The sequence below is a fragment of the Tympanuchus pallidicinctus genome, unplaced genomic scaffold (genome assembly GCF_026119805.1).
Source record: "Tympanuchus pallidicinctus isolate F22 unplaced genomic scaffold, pur_lepc_1.0 scaffold19, whole genome shotgun sequence".
Lineage (NCBI taxonomy): Eukaryota > Metazoa > Chordata > Aves > Galliformes > Phasianidae > Tympanuchus > Tympanuchus pallidicinctus.
In genome coordinates this window covers 5,220,981-5,244,978 of record NW_026294710.1, presented here as the reverse complement: position 1 = coordinate 5,244,978, position 23,998 = coordinate 5,220,981, and the positions used below count along the sequence as shown (strand labels likewise).

At 37.5% G+C, this 23,998-nt stretch overlaps 2 protein-coding genes across 4 annotated transcripts in view; one reads left to right on the top strand and one right to left on the bottom strand.

Annotated features, from left to right (window-relative positions):
- Positions 1-3: 3 nt before the first annotated feature.
- ARMC10 (armadillo repeat containing 10) lies at positions 4-8,142 on the top strand. Its single transcript, XM_052680915.1, has 6 exons — positions 4-423; positions 1,535-1,683; positions 2,644-2,778; positions 4,091-4,267; positions 5,349-5,420; positions 6,749-8,142. The coding sequence occupies exons 1-6, from the start codon at positions 33-35 to the stop codon at positions 7,001-7,003; spliced, it is 1,179 nt and encodes a 392-aa protein (XP_052536875.1). The 5' UTR covers positions 4-32; the 3' UTR covers positions 7,004-8,142.
- Positions 8,143-9,884: 1,742 nt separating this feature from the next.
- NAPEPLD (N-acyl phosphatidylethanolamine phospholipase D) overlaps positions 9,885-23,998 on the bottom strand; it is a 19,731-nt gene continuing 5,617 nt past the window's right edge. For all 3 annotated transcript variants that reach the window (XM_052680905.1, XM_052680906.1, XM_052680908.1), the window contains exons 2-5: positions 18,429-18,735; positions 13,864-14,510; positions 12,851-12,965; positions 9,885-11,012 (exon numbers count right to left, since the gene is read on the bottom strand). In XM_052680905.1, the coding sequence (XP_052536865.1) occupies positions 10,884-11,012; positions 12,851-12,965; positions 13,864-14,510; positions 18,429-18,735 (1,198 nt within the window). In that variant the 3' untranslated portion in view covers positions 9,885-10,883. The remainder of the gene's footprint in view (positions 11,013-12,850; positions 12,966-13,863; positions 14,511-18,428; positions 18,736-23,998) is intronic.

Here is a 23,998-nt window from a genome sequence, read left to right as displayed (position 1 = left end):
TGAAAAAGCGAGGGCAGCGATTAGCCCTCGAGATGTGTCCGTGCTATGAGGGGGAGCGCGGTGCCTCCCGCTTTGGTCAGCGCTTACGCGTGTCCCTGGGACACGCACTGTACCCAGCGCTGTGCTTTGTTAAGACAGCGGTACTTTCACGTTGTTGTTGTAAGAACAAGCCGAAGCAGAGTCGAGCCGCGGCCGAACCGGGTGGACTCGCCATCCGAGCCGGGCACGCAGCTCTCAGCGCAGTGGGGCGGCGCCGGATGCGGCATCGGCTTCCGCAGACGGGGAAGATGGGCGAGCGGCGTATCGTGAGAGCAGCCGTGCTGGGGCTCGTGCTCGGCGCCGGCGCCTGCTACTGCTACCGCCTCTGGAGGCGGGCGGCGGGCCGAGGGCGGCGGCGGGGAGCGCCTTGCGTTCCGCCCTCAGGTGAGGAGGAGGAAGAGGAAGAGGAAGAGGAGGGGCGGCGGCGCGGCGGCGGCGGCGCGGGACCGGCAGCGCAGTGCTCCCGCTGCCGCAGTGAGCGCCGGGAAGGCCCGCTGCAGCGGGGCGGGCTTACAGCCGGAGTCTCCCCTGGAGAAATTCAGAACCGGCCTGCTTGCTTTCCCATGTAAGGCAGCGTTGGGAGCCTGCTCTGCAGGCCTTGGAGCCCCTGCGGTTCTGCGATCCTGACAGAACGGCCTTTCTCTGTTCGCGAGTCTCCATCACGGAGCAGCGCCGTTCTTATCATGTGGGCTGTGGCTCTGTCAGAGGAGCGCGGTGCGCCAGCACAGTGTCACCAGCGTGATTTCTGCAAGCAGTAGGCTGCAGATCAGAAGGCTTATTCACTTTCCCTGCAATGTCCAAACAGATCTCCACATTTCATCTTGTGGGACACCAGGAAAAAGTTAAAGTTTGGTGAACATTCCCTGTAATTTTGCAAGGGAGGTTTGCTGTTAATTAACCTTAGAGAAATACACCTCAAGCTTTTGTTACACATTCCTTTTCTTTTCCTTCTTTTTGTACCTTGAGAAGAAGTAGTCACAGGATTCAGGAAAAAAGATGAAAGTTGTGCTGTGGTAAAGCAAAATCTTTTTGCCTTTATATGGTTGTTGGGTACAGTCAAACATAGAACATGTACGTGTTTGTGGCCAGTGGGTAGAGGGAGGTGATTCTCCCACTCTGCTCTGCCCTGGTGAGGCCACATCTGGAGTACTGGGTCCAGTTCTGGGCTCCCCAGTTCAAGAAAGAGGGAACTGCTGCAGAGAGTTCAGTGGAGGGTCATGAAGATAACTGGGGGTCTGGAGCACCTCTCTATGAGGAAAGGCTGAGGGCTGGGGCTGTTCAGCCTGGAGAAGAGAAGTCTGGAGAGGGATCTCATCGCTGTGCATAAATACCTGAAGTAAAGGAGTCGAGTCACTGGGAGCAAACTCTTTTCAGACGGGTGCAGCAATAGAACAAGGGGCAAAGGGGAGAAACTGGAACTGAAACTCGCTAAAAAAGCATTCATTGCTAACTAAGTGAAATGTCTCAAACTTGGTATTATTTAATTTTTAAACAGTGATGGAAGAAATTCCTCCATCACCCCACAGCATGGACGCAGACGCTCTACAGAAGCTTATTCATTTGCTCAAGGCCACAGATGATCCATTAATTCAGGAGCAAGCTTTAATCACTCTTAGTAACAGTGCTGCCTTCTCTGTAAATCAAGTAAGTATTGTTCTGTAGAAAACAACAGCGTTTCACTACCGATCAGTATGGAAAATGAAGGGTGCTGTTTTGCTTAAGAGTGTCACAAGATTGAGAGCTGGCCTAACCTGTATTCTGAATCTTGTGTTTTATGTTTATGCCTTAATTTCATGCTAGTCCAAAGAATGCAATTAATCAGCCTCACAAGATTTCTGTGCTTAATATTTGTATGCATTAAATGTACTCAAACTCTCTACAGCATCCTGTATTTTCAAAGTGCTGTAAATATGTCTTTTGTTGCCTTCAGTTATATAATGTTAATTAAAAGTCTGAATTTGAGACAAGTTAAATAATCTCAGGATCCAATCTGAAATCTACTGAAATATTTTCAAGCAGCTTTGATGTTTACAAAGCTGTGTGCCATTTGCAGCAGCTTCCCTGCCATCCAGCTCTCTTTGATTCAGTTGGAAATATGATGCAGAAAAGCTTTGGCCCTAAGCAGGACTGTTCAGAATTTCATTTGAATTAATAGATCCCAAATTCAAAGGGCAGCTTAGTGATTACATGTTTTACAATTAACAAGCTGCATCAAATCCTTCTTCAATTAAGCACTAGCAAAATGTAACGGGTTTTATTCTGCCTGCTTTAGGAGCCTGCTTAATTTGCAAGCTCTTCAAAATTCTATTATTTTATGGGCAACTCTACAGAAGGTTTTATGCTGTTGGTGTCTCTCAAATGAAATTACATTCCAGTGTGATTTTGATACTGTGAGCAGGTGGCAGTTTTAAAATAAATACCATAATTTAATTTTGTATGCAATCATAATACAAAAAATAACAAACTAACACTTTAAACAGTGTAGTCTGTTCTGAAAGTTTTAATTTACACAATTCCCTTTGCACAAAAAGAAACTTTGAGTAAAGCTTTCAGCATTTAATTCAAAATTTGCAACAATTTTATTGAGTACCTTTTATATTTCAGGATATAATTCGAAATTTGGATGGTCTTTCTGTAATTGGAGGGATGCTCTTGGATTGTGTTCCCACAGTTAAAGAAAAAGCACTAAATGCACTTAATAATTTGAGTATGAATATTAAAAATCAGGAAGAGATACAGGTAAGTTTGTTACAAGGAAAAAATAAAAGTAGCTGAGACACAGGAAATAGTATGGGGCTTTCAGCATATCTTTATAATATGAGGGAGGATGCTAAAATGTCTTGAGGTTAGACATGAGAGTCATCAGCTGTAGATGAGCTGTGTACCCTAAAGCCAAACAGGTAACTTAATGCATTTGTATCACTGGCAATTTATTTTTGAAAAAGCACCAAGGAAACTGGGCAGGCTGTATTTAGCTTTCACCAAGTGCTGCTAAACAGAGATACTGTTGTTAGGTTTATAGGGAAATAATGTGAGGCAAAGTGATTTCTAAATATCCTTAGAACATCAGTAAGGTCGTGTAATAAGATGGGTAGCATTCTGAGTCTCACATGACTCCGTAGGCAAGGGAACTGGATGATAAAATGGGAATTGATCCCTCGGGCTTGTTTGTGACCCACTTCTCAGTGTGGTGTTTTACTCTTTTAAAAAAAAGGAAAAAGTCTGTAATAATGGTAGTAAGTCCTGCTGATAAATACAGTAGATGGTACAGATGAGATGGGACCAGCCATCAGAAAAAGCCTCTTTTGGCATTATTTGATCAAGAAGTGTCCAAGCAGTGAGCTTACATGCAGATTTGAAGATTTTTTGAAGCTTCTTCAGTAGCATGATAGAAAGCCACTTTGATTATACAGTCATTTATAGCACCTTTAGCGCTGAGCAACTTTTTTTAAAGAAGTGCTTGCCCATAGCACATATTTATATAGACATGTAGGTAGAAAACAACTCCTTTGGCGAAGGCAAAGTAATTTTTTTCTTAGCGGTCACTGTGTGATATCATTCAGAAGAAAATTTTGTAGATAACAGTTGCCAGTGTCAGTTGTCATCACTGTTCCCGAGATGTACTCCAGTGAATGGACCATGTAATTGGAAGGAAGGATTTCTTTCCAAGCCTTACCCTTGGCTTGCTCTGAACATTTAAGACCTTAGTTGCTTTAAGTAGGTGATTTTCAAAATAACCTCTTGAAGCAAACGTACCACTTCTGAGATGGTGTCAAAGCAATTTGAGTTTTCAGAGTAATTTATGCTTCAGGAAAGTTAGGGAGTGTAAGTCTGGCCTGTCTCCTTCTATCAGGTCACAGTATTTGTATGTATTAAAAATGAAACAAAACATAAATGCTTGTTTCTAAGTACCTCAATCAGATTATGTATTCAACAAGCAGTTCAGTAGGTATTTATGCTCCATTTTCTAGACTATTGATGCTATTTGTGAATAGGAAATCTGCTTGTCTCAAAGAAATGTCTTTCCTTTTCATCTTCTCTTGTTCCCAAGGTATATATTATGCAAGTTTGTAAGAACATTGAATCAGCTCCTCTGAACTCTGATCTGCAGCTAGCTGGACTCCGATTGTTGACAAACATGTCTGTTACCAACGACTATCATTATAAGATGATAAACAAGATTCCATGCTTTCTTCATTTGCTTTCAGAAGGATCTGAAAGGACACAGGTATTGAGTACTGTGTTGTTATAAACCACTCATGAAGCTGTTTCACTTGCCTCCTTTGTACTGTTTTTATAACAGTGGTTTAGAGTGTGCTTAGAAAAACAAGTATTTATTGGCAATAGCTGACAGTCCATAAAATATGTGATATTCATATTGATATTACTTACTCCACATAAATTCAGGAAGAATGGAGACAGGGAAGGAAGAGAATCCTGATAATGCAATTACTGGGCTAGAGCTGTAGCTGTGTGCACAGTTTTTGCTCACTTCCTTTACTACAGCAGCTCTAGAGTTCTGCTTACAAAACACTGCAATTGCACGACAGGGCAAGAAAGATTTGCATTTGAAAGACTTCATAGATGCATGAATTCCTGGGATATTACATCGATATCAATGCACTGAATTGTTCTCCCAGATCAAAAATAGCTTTTAGAAATACGAAGTTCCATTAAAGTTACTAGATATACTTCACTGAAGTACAATAAATAACACTTGGCCTTTTTTCAGTGTTTATATAAAAGATTAGTGCATCAGAGTCCAGGAAAGGACAAAGCTGTGTTTGTGTGTGCTTCTGATCACGTTTTAAGTGCTTGTTTATTTTTTAACCCTGAATCCTGTTCCTTATTGCTTGTTCTTTAGATTAACATCTCCTTCCACAGTCTCACCTCCTGCTTTTAAAATACTAAGGAATTTCAGTCCCACATTTCAAACTTATATAAGCCTTACACGTGTAATTGTGTGAAAGCTTAAATCCTGAGAAAAACCAAAATCTATAATCTTTTCCATGTTAAAAAAGATGACAGTACAGACTATACTGGAGTCCCTACAGTTTGGTGACCATGTTAAAAGAATGATTTTTATGACTTTCCTTGCTTTAGTGAAAAATCCAGATTCTCTGAAAGAAGGTGAGAATTTGTGTTTGGAGACTATCAGAATGAAGGAAACCAGAAAATAGTGGGCTACACTAAAAAGTGATGGGACACGCTCAGGGTAGAGAGAGATGACAAAGGCCAGGGAGCACTAATGTCTGTTCACACATTCTGGTTCTGGAGACTGCAATGATCACGCACGTTCCTCATTTCAGATACAAGTTTTGAAAGTCCTTGTGAACTTGTCTGCAAACCCAGCTACAACAAGACATTTTCTCAAAGCTCAAGTAAGGTTTATTTTGTTGTTTTTTTTTTTTTAAGCAATTACTTATGTGTATGTATGTAGATGTGTACGTGTAATACGTCTAAATTCCTCTAATCCAAGTTTATATGCAACTCTGAAGTAAAATTCTAGTAAGTACCTGGTTCATATAAGTAATTAGAAGCATATTCTTTCACAGGTTAACATTCTAGTTTGCGGTGTATTACAGATTGCATTAACTGGAAATGTATGGGGCGTATGCACTTGAAGGCACTTGGTGGTCAGACTTCCTGCATAATATTTCAGATCATAGGATCACAGAAAAGTTTGGGTTGGAAAGAACCTTACAGATCTTAGAGTTCCAGCCCCCCTGCTACCCACCACTAGGCTCCCCAGGGCCCCATCCAGCCTGACCATGAGTAGTAACAGGGATATGATATCCACAGCTTCTCTGGGCAGCCATGCCTGTGCCTTACTGCTCTCATAATGAAGATTTTTTTCCAAATGTCTAATCCAAACCTCCTTTAGTTTAGAGCCAAATAGTAGTAAGGTGGAGAAGCCTGTTCTTGCTTTCCCTTTTCACCTTTTCAATTGCTTGCACATCTAAGAAAAATAAATTCCACTGAAATCCCCACCTCTTTATTCAAATGCTTCCATAAATCTTTTTCTCTCGGCGTTATGAATAACTTTTCTTGTGCAGTGCTTGTCTTCATGGAGAACTTTATCTGACACTTCCCATTTCTGGCTTAACATACACATTTATTTCAGTTACATCCTTTTCTCATACCAAAAACAAAAGATTTGGGGCTGGAATGGTTCTGCACCTTCTTCCTTCTCACTAAAATATGTTTCTTAAAATATGTAGTGGCTGATTTAAAAAGCAAACTTTTTACTACTGAGGTATTTCCCAGAAGCAGAGCTAGTCTAGATACTACTGGATTTTCACAATTAAAAAAGACTAGGGTAGGCGTATGTTCAGTCCTCTGTTGAAAGTATATCCTGCCCAGTTCTATCAGACACGTTAACAAACGTTCAGATCACCACAGAAGGCAAAAGTAACATTACTTGAAGAAAAGCAGGCTCTCTTACAGACAGAAAGCTTCCAGACCACTCCATTTTAGAAACTGAAAGTATGAAGTATTAATTAGCCTGTGACACATCTTTTCAAAAGAGCAAATATGAATGCTGTGCAGGTTTCCTGCAGATGTCTCATTATGTGTAGTTCTGGTATTTCACAAGGTTTCTGACTTAGATTGTTTAGGTGCAGATTTCTTTTCTATTTTTTAAAGTTAGATTTAGCTAGATGTACATAGCACTGATGATTAAATATGGATGATTTATTTGATGTCCTAGGTGCCATCACTGTTGTTACTCTTTGACAACTGTGTGAAGACAGATATTCTGCTCAGAGCCCTGGTATTTGCAGCAAATTTGAACAAGAACATGAACAGTGAAGACGGCATCATGATAGAGGATGAATACAGTGAAGACTCTGTTTTCTCTATACTCTGCAGGGATTCTACTGCATTTGCTCAGAAGCTGGCATCTTTACTGCATCACCCTGACACAGATGTGAAAGAGCAAGTTGTGAGACTACTAACACAGTAGTAATTTACTAGTGACTGACAAATATCTTAAGATTAGATATTAAAAAAATGATGAATATTGCTATTGTACTTGGCAATCAATCACAAGAGACTCTATATTAAACACACTGCGGAGTGTAACAGATTTCTTGTAAAAAGCAAGATAAGAAACAGGTTACTTAGCACTGAGAAACTACTATACAACTGGTGTATGTAAACAGAGGGAGGCACACTTTAAAGCATGAAAGCTTTTACATGTACAATGAACATTTTAAATTCATGAATAAGGTCTATCTAGATATTCTTAAGGTTAGAATTTTTGTGCCTTAGATATTCACAGCTGTTGAATAAGCATCTCTATAAAGATTAAAGATTCAGCAGTCAGAGCTTAGTTGTTTCCATTTTATTACTGATACCTGTTAAACAGCAGCTATTTAGTTTTTTTCAGTTTTAGTTGAAAAACAGTGCCAAACTATCACTGTCTTCCTGCAGAAACAGTATTTTCAATGAAAGTGCATATTAAAATTATGTAGTCATATGTTTAGTACATCTATTCCATTTAGTTGAAGTACAGTGCAGTCAGACACAACATGAAACGTTTCTATACTTCAGCAAAATCAAAGGATTTTTATCTCCCTTAGAGGACTGATAGCTTTAAATGAAAGCATACATGCTTTTCAAATTACATTACCGCATCTCTGTATTATCTTTGTTAAAAGAAGCCAGGAAGAGCAATTATCATTCACATTTTTACAAAAGCTTTTGCTCTGTAGCAGCCCTCCAGCCTGTGTGGACAGGCTTTATGAGAGCTCATGGGAGACTTCTGTTCCTGGAATGTTATCAGAACAAGTGCTTCTGTTGAAGTATACATTTTTACTCATCTCTGCAGCATTAATTCAAAGTTAAATGGAACATCAAAACATTGCAAAGGAAACTGGAGGAAGTTTCACTGATGAGCAAAGAACATGTAGTAGAAAATGCTGTATACCAAAACAAGACTACTAAAACTTCCAGAATGCCACATTATGAAGACACCGTGTATTATTATTATTATTATTTTTTTTTTTTAAGAGAAATGCATTACCTAAACTGTGATCAGATGCTTCATCTTTAAGTTAATACACACACTGAACTGTTAATAAAATACCACCTTTTTCTTTCTGTATGTTCTCTAGATATCTTACTTATTTTCAGTAGACAACATTTTCCAAATAGATAATGCTGCAAGAAAAGTATGACCTGGAATATACAACTTTTCTGTGCCTTGATCAATGAACAGGTAAAGCCAATTAATCTCTACAAGTAGTTTTAATTCAACAGGAATACCATTAAGGCAGAAGTACACATTAACATGAATCCCAAATAGAACTCTGTCCATCACTGCACTTATGGTGAACTTTTCTTTCTCCCTTCCACTGGTCCAAACCCAGTCCATCTTACAATACACAAATTGTATTATAATCTCATAGTGTTTTGCCAGTTTTTGATTAAAAAATAAAATAAAATAAATAAAAAAATAAATAAATTTATATATAAATATATAAAACTCTTTTGTATTTAGCAAAGATAAAGCCTAGGCCAGACAATGAAGCGTCACTTATTCCACCTTCTTTGTCTTCTAAGACAAGAAGATATCAGTCTATTCTTGATATATAATCTGATTTTATCAGCATTTCCTTTCTTAATCTCAGCAGTGGAGATGCTTTGATGTTCCTCTCTACCTACCCCACTCTAAAAATCAGTTTCTGTCAGTTGCCAAAGGATATGAATGAATTGAAATGACCACTGTCCTCTTTATCTAAAGCACAAGGAAGCATATTGCATTCTTGCTTCAGTCTTCTGGTCCATACCTGTTTTAAAATCTTTTCTGTACAGAACGATACTGCTGAGGTGTTTTGAAATAATGCAAGACTGTCCAATGCATCTTTATGAAAGGGTCTTATTTTTTTTTCTTTAATCTTCTGCCCCACACCTGGTGGAATCTTATCAGCACCAACAGCTGTCACTATTGTACATACAAATACTGTGCATCTAAACACAAAAGTACATCTAAATAAATACAGTAAGTACATCTAAACCAAAAACATTTGACACTGCTGACGTTTAAGGCACCGATCCTTGTATCTTGCTGCTTATCTACATATAATGGCTACTCCTTCAGTTTCATTTTTTCCTTCCTAAAATACAGAACTTTACACAATGCAGTCTAATAGTTTCAAAATGAAAAAAAAAAAAAAAAAAAAAGTTTTAATAATGTCCATCAAAGATATCCAGCAACTTGGTCTCCTCCAAAATATTATACATAATAGACACTACACATCCAAGTCATTACTGAAGCTACTGTGTAAATAAAAGGCCCAACACAGACTTGGTCTGAAACATCCTTGTGGAAATCAACACTGAACTACTAGCAGTAGTTTTAAACCAGTTTTGAACACATTCTGGTTATTAGATTCATAGTAAAAAATACCTTTTCAAATAAAGAAATCTCGATGTTTGTTAAATACGAATTATACTACAGGAATATAAGATAATTTTGCTTACAATAGTTTAATTACCTACTCCAGAAGCCTTCCTCAGCATTAACTTAGGCTAATTCATCTTTGTCTCCTTGTGCTGTTCTTTGCTGGCATTAAGTTCTTTAAGATTTCTAGCATGTCCTAGTGTTGGCTCCTAAAAGGTAACTGTTGCAAACTGAAGCTCACTTGCAGCATGAGATCTCCTTGAGTGGTTTTAATTAGTTGGCAGAAGTCAATGCCTTAAAATCATAGGGAATTTATTGTTTTCATTGATCTTGGTGAAGTATAAGCATAAAATGCAACACACAAAAGTAAAAAAAAAAAAATTAAAAAAAAATCACAAAGTATTTATGAGTTATGAAGCAAAACAACCACCATTATTACTTTTTGGTTTTGGCAACAATAGGCTTTAATTCTTTAAATGAGCATGGCAATTTGATACAGATACGTTCAGCCAAGTATTACAATACCAAGTAGTTTTGTAGTCTCTCATTCAACTTGATTATAAGGAAGCTATAAGAAAAATTACCACAGCCCTTTTCACTTAAAAAAGAAAAAGTATTTAATTGGCTGAGTTGATGCAAAGACAAGTGCCACTAATGGACTCTTCCATTTCATGTACAATATTTGACAAGGAAATTATTTTAGACACGTTCAGGCCTAACTTATAAACATTAACAATGAAAGTGCACAGATACTCTGGTCATCATTAAGCATTACATATGGATGTTGCAATATTGAAGCTCTCTCTCCCTGTTAAAGGCACATTTCTTTAGATCATTTTAAAATACAACTTTTGTGGTTCCCCAGTAAATGAAAATGTAGCAGCACACAGTAAAATAATGATTTGACTGTGCTTGTGCTTTAATAACACAGATGTATTGGGAGATGCCCCATACAACGTGTTGTGAAGCTACCGAGGAACAGGACATAATTTGAAAATCAATGATTAACGAGTGAGATATAACAATGAATAATTAATATCAGCCATTAATTATGAGACTGTCCTGTTCTGAAGGTATTATTGCTGCTAGAGGCAAGATGAAGAGTTTAAAAAAAAAAAAGCAAACAAAAAATGTTTATCACTGGTGCAGGTAAGAGTTGAAACTGCAAGTTACATCCAAACAATATCTCATATATTAACCAGTGTTTGGATCACCTCCCAAAATTTGTAAACAAACTAATAAAATGAATATAACAGAAAAATGAAAACAAAAACAACAGTAAAATGAAATTTCTATAAGGACTTAAGTTATCAAAATGACAAACCTGGAATCTAAAAATCCAATTAACTCAATCAACTCTGTAAGTACATCAAATTAACATTAGCAATACTAAATACTCATTCAAATCAAACAAGGCTTACAAGGAATTGCTGCTGGTTTACTGTTCAGACCCATCGTTAGTACTCAAGTCCTGTGACTCTCCATGGTTTAAGACAAAGAAGTCTTCTTTTTTCAAGCCGTATCTTTCAAGAGCTTCGTTCAGTTTAACTGGAGGATCCAAGTAATACTAGAAAAATAACAATACAAGGAAAAAACATCACTACCAAATTTAGTGGGCAAGAAAATAAAAAGGAATATCATCACTCTAAAAGACTGCTTTACATATTAACTATAACCTGAAAAGGGAATACATTTGTCAAATTGAACTGAAATGGTTTGTTCTGTTTTCAGTTTTTAAAGAATTAGAATACTGATTTACTCTCATCCAGTATCTAGTAAAGCATAACTTATCACCCAAAATTCAGTCCTTTCCAATGTGAATAGATCTCTTAGAAGCAGATACAGTCATTAGTCATTCCTAACACAAAGAAGGAAATGCTAATAGGCAGTAGATGGCGCTTTCTCACATTAGTAAAACAAAGTTGTCAGTTTTAATGTTTACAAAATAGTGCCATTTCAATATAGGAAATATAACGTTCAGGGGAACAGCATTTGTTACGTTTTTAAAAAGGCATCTTAAGGGAGAATAATCCATTTCTGTGTGTTTCAAAGTAACCAATCTGTTTTGTAAGTACTAATGACAGAGCAGTGAAAGTATCTCGGATAGAAAATGTTATGAGTCAAGTAAACCTAGTTAACAGAAGCAGAAGAAAGTTACAAGAAGTAATAGTGCAACTGTTGCAAAGAAAGGTGAAAAACAGCTACCAGACAAGGTGCCGCCAAGTAAATGTAGACTTCCTGCCTTTCACTTCATTTTTAGTCACTGTTACAATATTCAGGTAACTAATTACTATAAGTGATACAAGAGCAAGGGCAGAAATCTGCAATAATTCAGGATAACCAAGTTTTCCCACGTTTTGCCAGTAAAAGAAGCTGATACTTAATCATGAATCACAAATAGCCTTCAATGCATTTACTAGACTGACAAGGTGCATAAAAACTATCCTGAACTAAGGGCACTCAATTCTTACAGCTTCCAAGAGATGTATGCAATGAAAAAGTAAACTTGGCAATGAATGTCCCCATCTGCCCTATTCCTCAGCTGTCAGACATCAGGTTTATTATTCACTCTACAGGATATATTCTAGCTATTTAAATGCCTATAAAACACTATTTCTTCAGAAGATATTTGATGGTTTTTTTTTTTTCCTGTCTGAATATTCTATAACGACAGCTAGTGCATTATCATATCTACTTTATTTTCAATATGAAATGTTCAGAACCAAAGACTCATAGGTTTCTCAACTGCATTGGTTTTTCTTCACAGATTTCAGATGAAAGGACACAGAGGATCTGTCATAAGAATCAATCTATGACTCGAAGGTTCAAACTTCAGAGAAGAGAAAGTTACTGACATGCCAGATTACAGACTAACTTTCTTGTCTGCTTCAATTTTTCTCTGCCCCATGTTTTCCACTGCAGTGTTGATTGTTTTGTTTTTTTAACTTTATGCTAAATAAAAAGTAGGCAAATAAATTAATTAGGGTGCTCAATTGGAGAACTCTACTACCCAATATATTTACTTTCTCTAAACCAGAAGGAATATAGTTGTAACAATTTCTGTGTATCTAAAACCTTCAACAACAAAGAAGGGACTTCAAAGATGCTGCATAGCATAAGATTCCCAGTATGCTTCTCTGTCTGACAGGAACCATTAAAAAATAACGCTAATAGGTCTCCAGGTGTTTTAATGTCTATACTTTAAAATTAATCTTAACTATTTTACACATTAGTTACGAAAAGCTACATATCGTTTTGATGCACAGTACATATAGTAACAACTTTTCACTCATATTACATTTTAATTATACATTTATAGATACATGGGTTAAATTGCATGAAGGAAATAACATTAATGATTGTGTAGTTAGAAAATCTGAGCTCATATGTAGTGCTTAAATTTACCTCATTTGCTAAAGCAAAGGTTCCCCAATGAATTGCTACAGACTTCTTCGCTTGAACATCAATATGGATTCTTACTGCTTCTTCAGGATCCACATGTTGATGTTTCATAAACCACCTACCAAAACACAATGTAATTTTTTTGTCACCAGACTTCTTCTTTACCTTCCTGGAGTAAGTTGCAAGGAAACTAAAAATATACATTTGCCCAATCAAGAAGTTAGATTATATATGTCTTAAGAGTATGCAGAACACTCAAAATCAACAGGCCAGAAAATACCAACATACTCACAAAACAGCAGCTCATGTATTTTTACTCCCCAGAAAGTTATTTTCTTACCTATAATTTTAATAGCATAAGGACATATTATTGATACCTGGGGGCATTAAGACCACAGATTTAAATTACACTTAATTTCATGCCATAAAAGTATGCGCTTCAGAAGATAGCCAAAGGGAGTGGTGAGGAAACAGAGAAGGGGACCTAGGCATTTTTGAAAAACACTATATATATATATTTTTTTTTACCATGTTCTGATTCTTATCTTCTTTTCTCCGACTACACGTGCTCTGCTTTCAGCATTATATGAATGATACCATCTAAAAAATTTAGATACTCCATGGTAAATAGGATACGGATTCCTGAACAAACAGGGCTTTCACACACTAGAAAGGATTCATCTTTGTTTCCAGATAAATTGCAAAAGCAGCATAAGGACTTCAGCAAGGGAAAAATGCAACCTGTATGCGCCTAAATGACATGGATAGAGAAATGCTATTTAAGAGAAAAAGCCACCAAGTAATTCCAGATTTTGACTCAACATTTTTCATGGAACTCAGCCAATTCATCCTTGCTATACTTAAGACTGAAGAATAAAACCTCTGAGAAATGCAAATACGCAGGCAAGTAAACTAGACATTTCAGTTCCACCTTCTGGTTGCTGAATGACAAAACTAAGAAAAATGGGCAATTTGTCTCTTTTGCCTATTTTGACCAAAACATTAGATTTTCATACCTCGGCTCATAAGCTCCAATGGGGATGGCTGCAAGATCGAAAGGTCCAAATCTTTTACCTATCTGTTCAAAAGCAACACAGTATCCGGTGTCTCCTGCAAAGAAAAACCTATTCCAAGGTCCCAAGACAGACCAGCTGCCCCACAGAACCTTGTTGTCATCTGTCACAGTCCTTTTGCACCAGTGTTGAGAAGGGGTAAAGACAAAAGTCACCGCATCGTGACCAGGGACGCAGTTCTCTTCCCACCAATTCAGTTCAATCACATTCTCACAACCACATCTCTGCATCCAGTCTAAGAGCCCTAGAGGCACAAACCAGCGCAGCTCACTGCCAAAGCGTTCGTTTAAACTTTTTACAGAGTTGTAGTCCAAATGGTCGTAGTGAGTGTGGCTGATGACAACAGCATCTATTTTGGGGAGCTGGTCAACCGTGCACGGAGGTGGTCGGAAGCGCTTGGGGCCCATCAGCTGCACAGGAGAAGCCCGCTGGCTGAAGATGGGGTCAGTGAGAAATACCAGTTCATCCATTTCCACCATAACAGAGGCATGTCCCAACCACGTGACTCGCATACCAGCTCCTGTTTTTCCAACAAGTTCTGGGTTTTGAACAAAGTACGGTTTTAACACTGGAAGCTCTTTGTCAAGTTCCTACCAGAAAAAAGAACAAAATATGCATGAGACATATCAGAACGTACTTGGCTGTGAAACAAAAACTTCATACAAGGCACAAATCATTTCAGTCAAGACTTGTGATTTGTTTATATTTTTAGGCAACTTTTATTTTTAAGAACTGCAATACAGATGTCTTTTTAATGGTGCTTTTCCCAGCAAGTTCCTCCTACATTAATCTTTTATTTGGTCATATTTTCACTTCTCTTTCTCAAGAGAAGAGAGTTCAAGAAAGGCTAAGAAACCTGCTAATGCTGATACTGATGTCCCAGCACTTCTGGTTCCTGGTTAGATTCTCCCTGTGATGGTTGTTGCTTTCTGTATCTAGCATTAGATTAACACTATCAGATAGCTTATACAGAGCTAAGCTCCTGCTCTCTTAAAAGCCCAGCTGACGCTGTGACAGTTCAGGAGCCCAGGGTTTTCTTTTGCTAAAACAGTTTTGAGAGCTTCAGGGAAGTTACTTTTTCTGCAATATTTATTGATTTGGAGGGCATATGTTGGGATGAAGATACTGAAATCTTACGGTAAGATTAAATATTCATGAAATTGCTTTTCTGAGAGCTAATGGACGAGACATGTTTACTGAAAAGTTTCTCTACCGCCTTCAGGAAAGAGACATACACTAAGTTACTGTACAAATAACCTTCTCCAAAGCTCAATGGTTGGTGCAGTACAGTCAATTAAGTCATACAAGAATGAACAAAGTATGATTATTAGACTGAGAAAAGCCACTGATTCTCTAAGAAAGAAATAGAAACATTTTTTTCTAAGTACACAGAAGCAGCATAAGTCTCAAGAACAGGAATTAGGTCAACTCATGAAATTAGATGTGGTTAAGCCAATACATCAGTTTACGTCAAGAAAATTAAAGTCAGGTATGAAATGCAACAATTCTTGTAACACAATTTATGTCAGTAAGTGCACTGTTATGGAAAACATTCTTTTTAGGTACTTGTTTTTAAAGTTGGACTACAAACTATTTTGCACTGGAGGTGAGACTAGTTTCACTAATTGGCTTTCCCATCAGATGAGTAAAAGTGGAGTCATTCTACGTATTGCCTTCAGTATTTATACCAACCAATTTTCTGGCTAGTACTGGTAATGCCTGGCAGTATTTTACTAAGCAAGGAGCTGCCTGCACATAAATTTTTTTCACTTTCATTCTGAACAAACCAAGATGAGACTCAGTTACAAGACCCAATTCCTCCTCTCAGGGCCATCTTCAACTAGAAGGGAAGGAGGCAGGTAGTAAAAGTAAGCACTTCTCAAATCATAAGAACAAACTAAACCACAAGCTCTATTAGCAGCATACTTCATATGAAATTCTTAAAACTTGTGCAACGGGATAACAAACAAAATACATAATCTTATAGAACCTTTATCCTGCTACAGCACATTTTGTTCTCTATGAAAGCAACCAGAAACAGCAATATTAAAAGAATTATAACAGAATTTTAAAATATAGCATCAATTTCAAGTCAGCTACCAGCAGAGGCAGATGTGCTTAATACCATCCTGTCTTTATTGCTCGTTCACAGTGCTTTCTACAGTGTCTTCTTTCATTGTGTCATACTCCCCAGCCCAAGTTTTTCCTTCCTTCCTAATGCATACAAGGAGAAACACATGACTGGTCTCAGTAAGACTAGCTAATTAGCTCAGGATTTTTGGTGCTTAGCACATACTGGAATACCACTGGATTTTACAGAAATAAGAACAACTTATATTGTTAATCCAAAACCAAAATACTTAAAAGACACTACAATAGCATTGGGAAAAAAAAAAAAAAAAAAGAATAAATTTTAATAAAGGCTGCAATAAACATACAAAAAGTATACTGATTCTGGATAATGCTAGAGGCTTGTCAAGAAAGCACTATTATAATACACAGCTTTTCAACAGTGAAGTACCTGGATTATTACTTTTTAAAAACGTATGCAATGTATTTGGTACAGATAAATTGAAACTGCTCAGTACAGGAGGCACCAAACATGCTAAAAGCTGGAAACTGGAGCAGGATGTCTTCTAAGGGCTTTGTTATCTAGCAGTGTTAAATAAAGTATGGAGCACCTAGTTTGAATTTTAAACAAGCTCAGAAGAGCTTTACAGCTTGATTTAGGTGTGGAACAAATGTAGCTGGAACAAACATCAAAATGGCTGAGGACCTAAAGAGTACATTTCATTGATCCCTATCTGGGTTTTTCTGATGCATTTCACCAAGCTACTAAATAATTAGAGTTACTTAATCCAACAATTTTAGATGCAAAGCAATAAAATTAGTCCAAAATTAATCCCAGCTGGGTCAGAGAGAACAAGTGAGCTTTACAACTGGGACAGTGCAGATTTCTTTGTAATCATCCTTTATTGCAGGGATAACCAGTAAATTAAAGAGAAGCACTGCAGGTCTGCACTGCCATCAAAGCTGTGCATTTTGCACTTGGTAGTAAACCTGAGCACTGCCTTCTTGGTAGCTCAATCACTGACGAGGTTTCTTACTTGTGCTGACAAGAGCTGAAGCAATGACTACAGCTACTGCACACATACAGAACAGGGCAGCAGTCAAAGCCAACTGAAACCAGCCAACTTGTGAATTGTACACAAGAGTGACTAAAGCTCAACACACCCAGACAACTGCTGTTAATACAGATAATGTACAGAGGCAGGATACCATTCTTAAAAGAGTAAATCACTGGAGGGGACCCCAAGACCAAAATAGGTTTGTTATGCTTTTTTCTGAAATTGAATTATTATTACTGTAGAACAGTTACATCCAGGATTATTTCTCCCTTAAATATGCTCTGTGCCACATAACCTTAAAGAAATCTCAAATTTGCTCAGGGCTGTGTTAATAAGTAACACAAATTCCCAGTCAGAAACCTGATCAGATAACTTCTTTCACAGGTAATTCACATAAGAAAACAAACGAAAAATGTAAGCTACTTGCTAAACACTGCCCGTGAGATTTATAGCTTATGTCTGATTCCTAGATGCTTAAAAGCATTGCTAACTCCTGTTGGTTCAAAAATACTTTCCCTAGTTGTGTACTCTTTTGCACAGCTTTTCGGTTGGTGGAGAAAACACGTTAGAAAATACACAAAGAAGTAACCCTGTCAAAACCATAGCATAACACTGTGAACCTTAACACTGTTGTGGCCACAGAGATAACCAGTGGCTTTCCAGTACCCTGTACTCTTCATGGCAATGAAGCATCTCTCAGAGGTTGCTTCTCCAGCCTTCGCTTTTTAAGACTTTCCGTATGCACCACATCTGACAGAAGCAACGCACAAAGAACAAATAACAATGTGTCCCAGTCAACTGGCCCTGTACCTTTAATATTTCAGTATAAATACTTGTTCCTGTAAGCTTTAATATATGCATTTTTTTTCTCTTGGTTTACTGAAACAGAAACATAAGTTTGCAAGCACTTCCATAAGTAAAAGAAAGGAATTATTAAGTATATTAAATATATATATATATACTTAATGGTAGTCTGAAAAAAAAAATTTGTAATGATACATGCCACAGCTGCTTTGTCTAATAAGAATGATGTTTTATTGTATGATTCATAAGGCAACACTCATTAAAATGGAAATAGTATACTTGTTTATGTAGTTTATGATTGAGTCAGGTTATTTTTGTTGTTTTCATAAACATAAATTGAACTAACTAAATCAAAGGTTGAGAAACTAATTGAAAGGCAAAAACTTGCAGAAGCAAAAAGGATTATCCCTCCTATTGAAAAGTATAAAGAAAGCAATTACAAAATCAGAAAAACAACACCAACAAGGAATATCCTGAAGTTGTCCAATGGGTTAGTTAGCAATTGTCCTGCTTTAGATGTTACAGTAGAGGGAAAAAACAATCTAAATCACAAGCAGGGAACATGTAAGCGCTTACCTGTTTCGAAGATGGCACATTGCTGTTATCTTTTTCCATGAGGCACCATTTCAAAACATTGGGCAAGGTTGGTGACTTCCATGTTGGCCATGGGTTGATAAATCTCCCATCTTTGCCTCTCTTTGATTTCGTTACATCTTCTTCTAGCCTGTAGTCCAGCCTGAAGCTTTTCCTGGAGGCTCTGGAAGAGTCACTGCCCCTGGATCCTCGATCTGAGTTGTGATGTTTCCTCACTGCTTCCTTTGGGTACTGGCTGGAAGCAGATGGAGCAGGCTCTTCTGTTTTCTTATCCATATTTTTTTGAGAACTGAAATACATTTTAAATTAATCAATATTATTCTGGAGTAACGTCAACGTTTGTAAGACTGAATGTTCTCATACACTGGAAACAAGCCTACTCATTTTGTGATCTACTGTATTTTTCTCAACAAAATAAGCTTCTTAAACTGTTGCTATTACACAAAAGACATCAGCAACATGCCGTGGCAAGTTGACATCAGATCTCTTTGTAGTTCAGGCAGAATTTTACTCCCTGGTATGCACCGGTTGGGATACAAGTGCTATTATCTACCCACTGCGAGAGCTAGGGGGAAGGGTCCTTAATTCACATGTGGGAAGAATAGTTAAGTCCCTCCTGACACTTCTGACATTTAGTGCCTGATGTAATGTGATCCTTCAAGCATGTCCAAGAGACACTGGAACTACAAAGCACCTTAGGACTTGTCCACACAGCGACTGTTGTGTAGCAAGAGCAGCAGCCTCATGTAACACTAATGACACTGCTTCTGACTACAGGATGTGTCAACACATGCACACACATGCATGCAAAAAAACGAAAAACAAAAAAACAAAAACAAAAAAACACCAAGAGTTATTTGGTCCTATCTTGTCTGAAACAAAGGTAAACTTCAGTGGAGTAACAGCAAGATTAACTGCTTCAAAAACAAGTTTCATAAAAATTTGACTGAACTGACATATGAAAGGCCACAGAAGCTTGGAACATCACAAATTATGTCTGCAATGCCTGTTCTTAATCCCACTGTGAAACGAAGAGGAAAAAAAAGAAGTGAGGAAATAACAGAGAAAAGACTATTTTTCTGAAGCCATACATGTGGGGCATTTCTTAAAAAACTTTCATACTGTCAGTCAGAAGCTCTTATTCCAGACTGCACTGCACTGCTGGAGAGCTTAGGAGTACAGAGTTCCATTGACCTCTGTATGTCCAAGGTGGAGAAAACAAGTATTCGGATTTTGCTTTAAAAGGAATTCAGTCAAAGCCAAATGCTTCCATTTCTATATTTAATGTCAACATTTCAGTATCCTGATAATGCTTAAAAAACAGGTTGCTATTTTTAAAAAGTTATCTCCTTTCAAGTGCTTACAAGTTCTATCTGTTAAGAAGTAGAAGATGACTAGTAATGGACAGACAGTGTGATATGCTGCCTACATGTTGGAAGTTTTCAAGTTTTAATTAGAAATTGTGAAGTCTGTTCTGTGGAAAATTTTCCCCAGTACACATTTTAGACTGCCTAACAATTCATTAACTCAGCTTTTCAGGCTTCAGCAGGTATACTCATATGTGAAGCACCAGCCAGATGTACCAAAGTCGCTCCACTCAAAAAGCTTTCAGAGAACAGAAGTAAATACAGCAGATGGTTTTCTAAAAACTTACTCCTTAAATGTGGTATTTTTTAAAGTAGTTGAATAGGCAGGACTCACTGCATCCCTCTTAAGTTCATAATTACAGAAAAAAATAGACTGTTACTGCGATATTTCAGCCTGGTTTTTGCTAACTGATAAGAAGCATCATCAAATTAAACTCAAATACATTTCCTTGTGATGCGCCAACTTCAAACGCAGAGCTCTGCCCTGCTACTTCAGCAGGGATCAACTGCAAAACAGCAGGTGAGGTGCCAGTTGTGAATGCACAACAATGGTTCAATTGACATTCAGACAACATTCCTGATCACATTTCTGAGAAGTAACACTCCTGGTCATAACCACACTTTAACTAATCTGCTTTTTATTCTGGTTTCCCTGTAGTTTTACTGAAACCAGTTTATGTGTTTTCTATTTAGCAATAGTATATCACGTCTGTGTCACAATATTAGCTGTAACCACTGATGCTCCCAAACTGTCTTCTCTGTTCCATAAAATATCTGCTGGAATCAGCCTTCGTTTCAACACCCATCCAACTTTCTCTATGCCATTTTAAACAGATATAAGAGGTAAGAAGCACAAACTGCTAAAAGGAATATATGAGGAAACTGTACTGGATACATTAACTATTGCTTTAACTTGGGAGGCTTTTTGTGCCACTCTTCAAAGAGCATTTCCAGTGCCCAGTCAACTTATTAATTTAGCAAAGCACCCAGGCTCAGCACAAGACATCTACTCTTCCACAACACGTGGTGAAAACAACCCACAGAAGTTTAATCAGGTAGATACTTCATTCCAGGAAATTCTTTTGTTAACATCTTGGAGTCTAATTTTTAAATATATATGACTACTGTAATTATTATTCCTATAAGACACTTCATATTAGAGAGCAAAGAGCCTAAGGTTTTATTTTCAAGCTTTTGTTTATCTATTCACTCATCTCTGAAATAGGTGAATTCTGCTTTTGCTTACTTTTTTTTTTTTTTAATAAAACCTTTGATCTTATTCTGAAAGAATAAGCCTCTAGGGGAAGGAAGGATCAACTATGCTGATTAAACAAAGAAAATGCCAAAGCATTTAAGGCACTACAGGTATATGTCTGCCAAGATATTTTCCACATGATGCACATACATTACTTTCATTAGTATTCCATTGGCAACTGAAGGGAGAAAAGACATCAGTGCTCACAGAATACTTCAAACTCTTCTAGATGCACGAGGACGAATTTACCAGCTATTAACTCACAAAGTATTCCCGATGAACCACAGATTTTTTTGAATTTTCAGCCTCACCAGATCACTTCTGTTTCACCTAAACTGGTAAAATGCTTCCAAGAATATTCAAGGAATGCAGTAGAAGAACTCTGACTTTTCTTATTAAAAATGTAGACTCATTTCTAGAAAGCTCATATGTTTCAACTATTAGCTTAAAATGAAACTCAACCAGTCATTAGCTTGAGGAGACTCTTACCTTTTTTTTTTTACAAAAGAAAGCCTCTAGCAACAAAGAGATTCTGAAGTTATATTTTAAATGCTAAAAATTAAGCAGTCAGAAATGAGCTGATATTTCAGCCAGCTTTTATGAATTCTTCTCCAAGAAAAATAATGGTTTGGCAAATAGCTTCAAAGAATTTAAGCACTGTATTGCCAACCAAATTACGAGGACAGAGGTACTACAAAATCAAACTGGATTGGAGCTGTGGGAGCAGAAAGAAGCAGGAGGAAGGGGTTGTGCCCTTAGTGAGTATTTGATCATATAAAATTCTATGCGAAATCTTTATTTTTCATGCTTTTAAGGGAAGAGGAAAGCTCTTACTTAGAAGTACTGAACTGATTTCTTAACATATGGAAATCATCCTTCAGGATGAGGTGACTTACCCCAAAAAAGGGTAAAGGGATTGGCACATTGGTTTCAGACAGGAAGAAACATGACCATTCACAACTACCTGACCCAGTGGGTGACAACCCTGCCCACCAGAGCAGGCTGGAACTACGTGGTATTTAAGGTCCCTTCCAACACAAACCGTTCTACGATTCTGTGCTTCTATGACCTCCACACGCAGGGATGCTTCACTTCAGCTTCACTCAGAAAAAGAAACACATCATCACATACAAACTAGGGTATGAGCCCATGAGTCATGCCAAACCCATAGTGCCAGAAGGTACCCCAGACAGAGGGGAACAACTCTTTTGGATGAATAGGATGAAACATAACATGAATCAAAACGCAAAGCTCACACAACTGGTTTTCCAGCAGCAAACGCTAAGGGGCCCTTGTGAACCCACAAAGCAAAGAAGCTGTAGATGAGGCAGGACATGGCAAGGAAAATCAGGTCTTACATTCTGATAAACAGGCTTAATCCTAGAGAGAGAAAAAAAAAAAAAAAAAAAGGATAAAGCTTTTATGACAGCAGATTTGGTGTCAATTGTTTATTTTAGCATTGCTTGTATAACTGAAAGCTTGGGTAGAAATATTTTGGCTTTAAGCCTTTTCTATATTTAGGAAAACCATTAACAGCTTATGTAAACATTCTAAGTTCCTCAGTTTTGTTCCAAAAGAAGTTTGAAAGCAGGATTCACTGAAGTTACAAGAAGCATTGTCATTAAAACTTTTATTTTAAAACACTCTCTGTAGAGATTTAAGAGTCACATGCACAAACTATCGCATAGGTCTCCACCTCTTCCAGCCTTCTCCATCAGTCATTGCTCAGTACCTGATAAGGTACTATGTGTGCACTGACACGCTAACTGTGAAGGCTGCTGGAACAAATTCAGCCTTTTTCACACAGCAACGTGGTCCTTATTTAACAAATTCATAAGCCACAAAGGAAAAGAAAGAGTTACTAAGAAACCACGGTTTACTGGAATCCAACAAAACATCATACTTACCTTGCAAACATTCCCCAGCTTTTCAAATATCCCTACTAATCTCTGTTTTTGAAGAATCAATCTTTGTTCATTTCTAACTGCCATCTTTCTATATAGATCACACCCAGAATTGGGCTGCACTGTGCAATACCTAAAAGGGACAGTGCACGATACTCAGCAAACTGAGTTGGTTTGTGCTTTTATCATACCACTACAGTCTTATCAAAGTGAGAACTTTCTGCGAGCTGTGTATTGCTACACGACTCAGAAAATGCTTTTCAATATACATGTTTCATGGCTGCAAAAAGCACGCTTTTGACTTGCAACTGAAAAAAGAATTTCAGCTAAGAGGCATTTGCAAACACTATGCAGAACACCAGTTTAAAAAAAAAAAAAAAAAAAAAAAAAAAGCCTTCTGCTCACTAAAATATCAAGTCACTGCCAGCTAAGTTCTGGCTGTGCTTTTATTTTTCCTTTAAGTCTGAAATTGTCTGCATTAATTAATGAACAGTTTGAGACTGGAAAATTCTGAATGCCTTTAAACCTTTATTGTTAAGTACTTCAGGCTGTCCAGGCCAGTTGCAACAGCAGTTATACCAGATGCTCTTGGTCTTAAGACTTAACATAAAAAAGATTTCAATCTTGCAACTAGCTGATCTATGAATACTTTTATTATTTGAGATTTCCAGTAAAAAGTTGCAAGCAAGAACAAGCACTGCAGAAGTTTTATTCAAACTATTTGATATTTTAAGAGCCAGCTAGAGATTCTGTGGGACATCCTGTTCCCCGGGTTATTTTCAAACTAACCACAATCGTCCCCAAAGCCATGCTACCACAGCCTTCTTCCCTTCTTGCATGCACAGGTGTAAGCTGCTAGCTATTCCTTCCCTGCTTTTATGAATCACCTGCAAGTATCCTGACTATCATGATTTTGTGTGATATTACAAAAAGACAAATAACTGAGTTAATAACAAAAGCAGAAATAGCCCTCCCTATGAAAACCTCCAAGAACTAGGATGAATACAGATGTGAGGACCAAAGCTT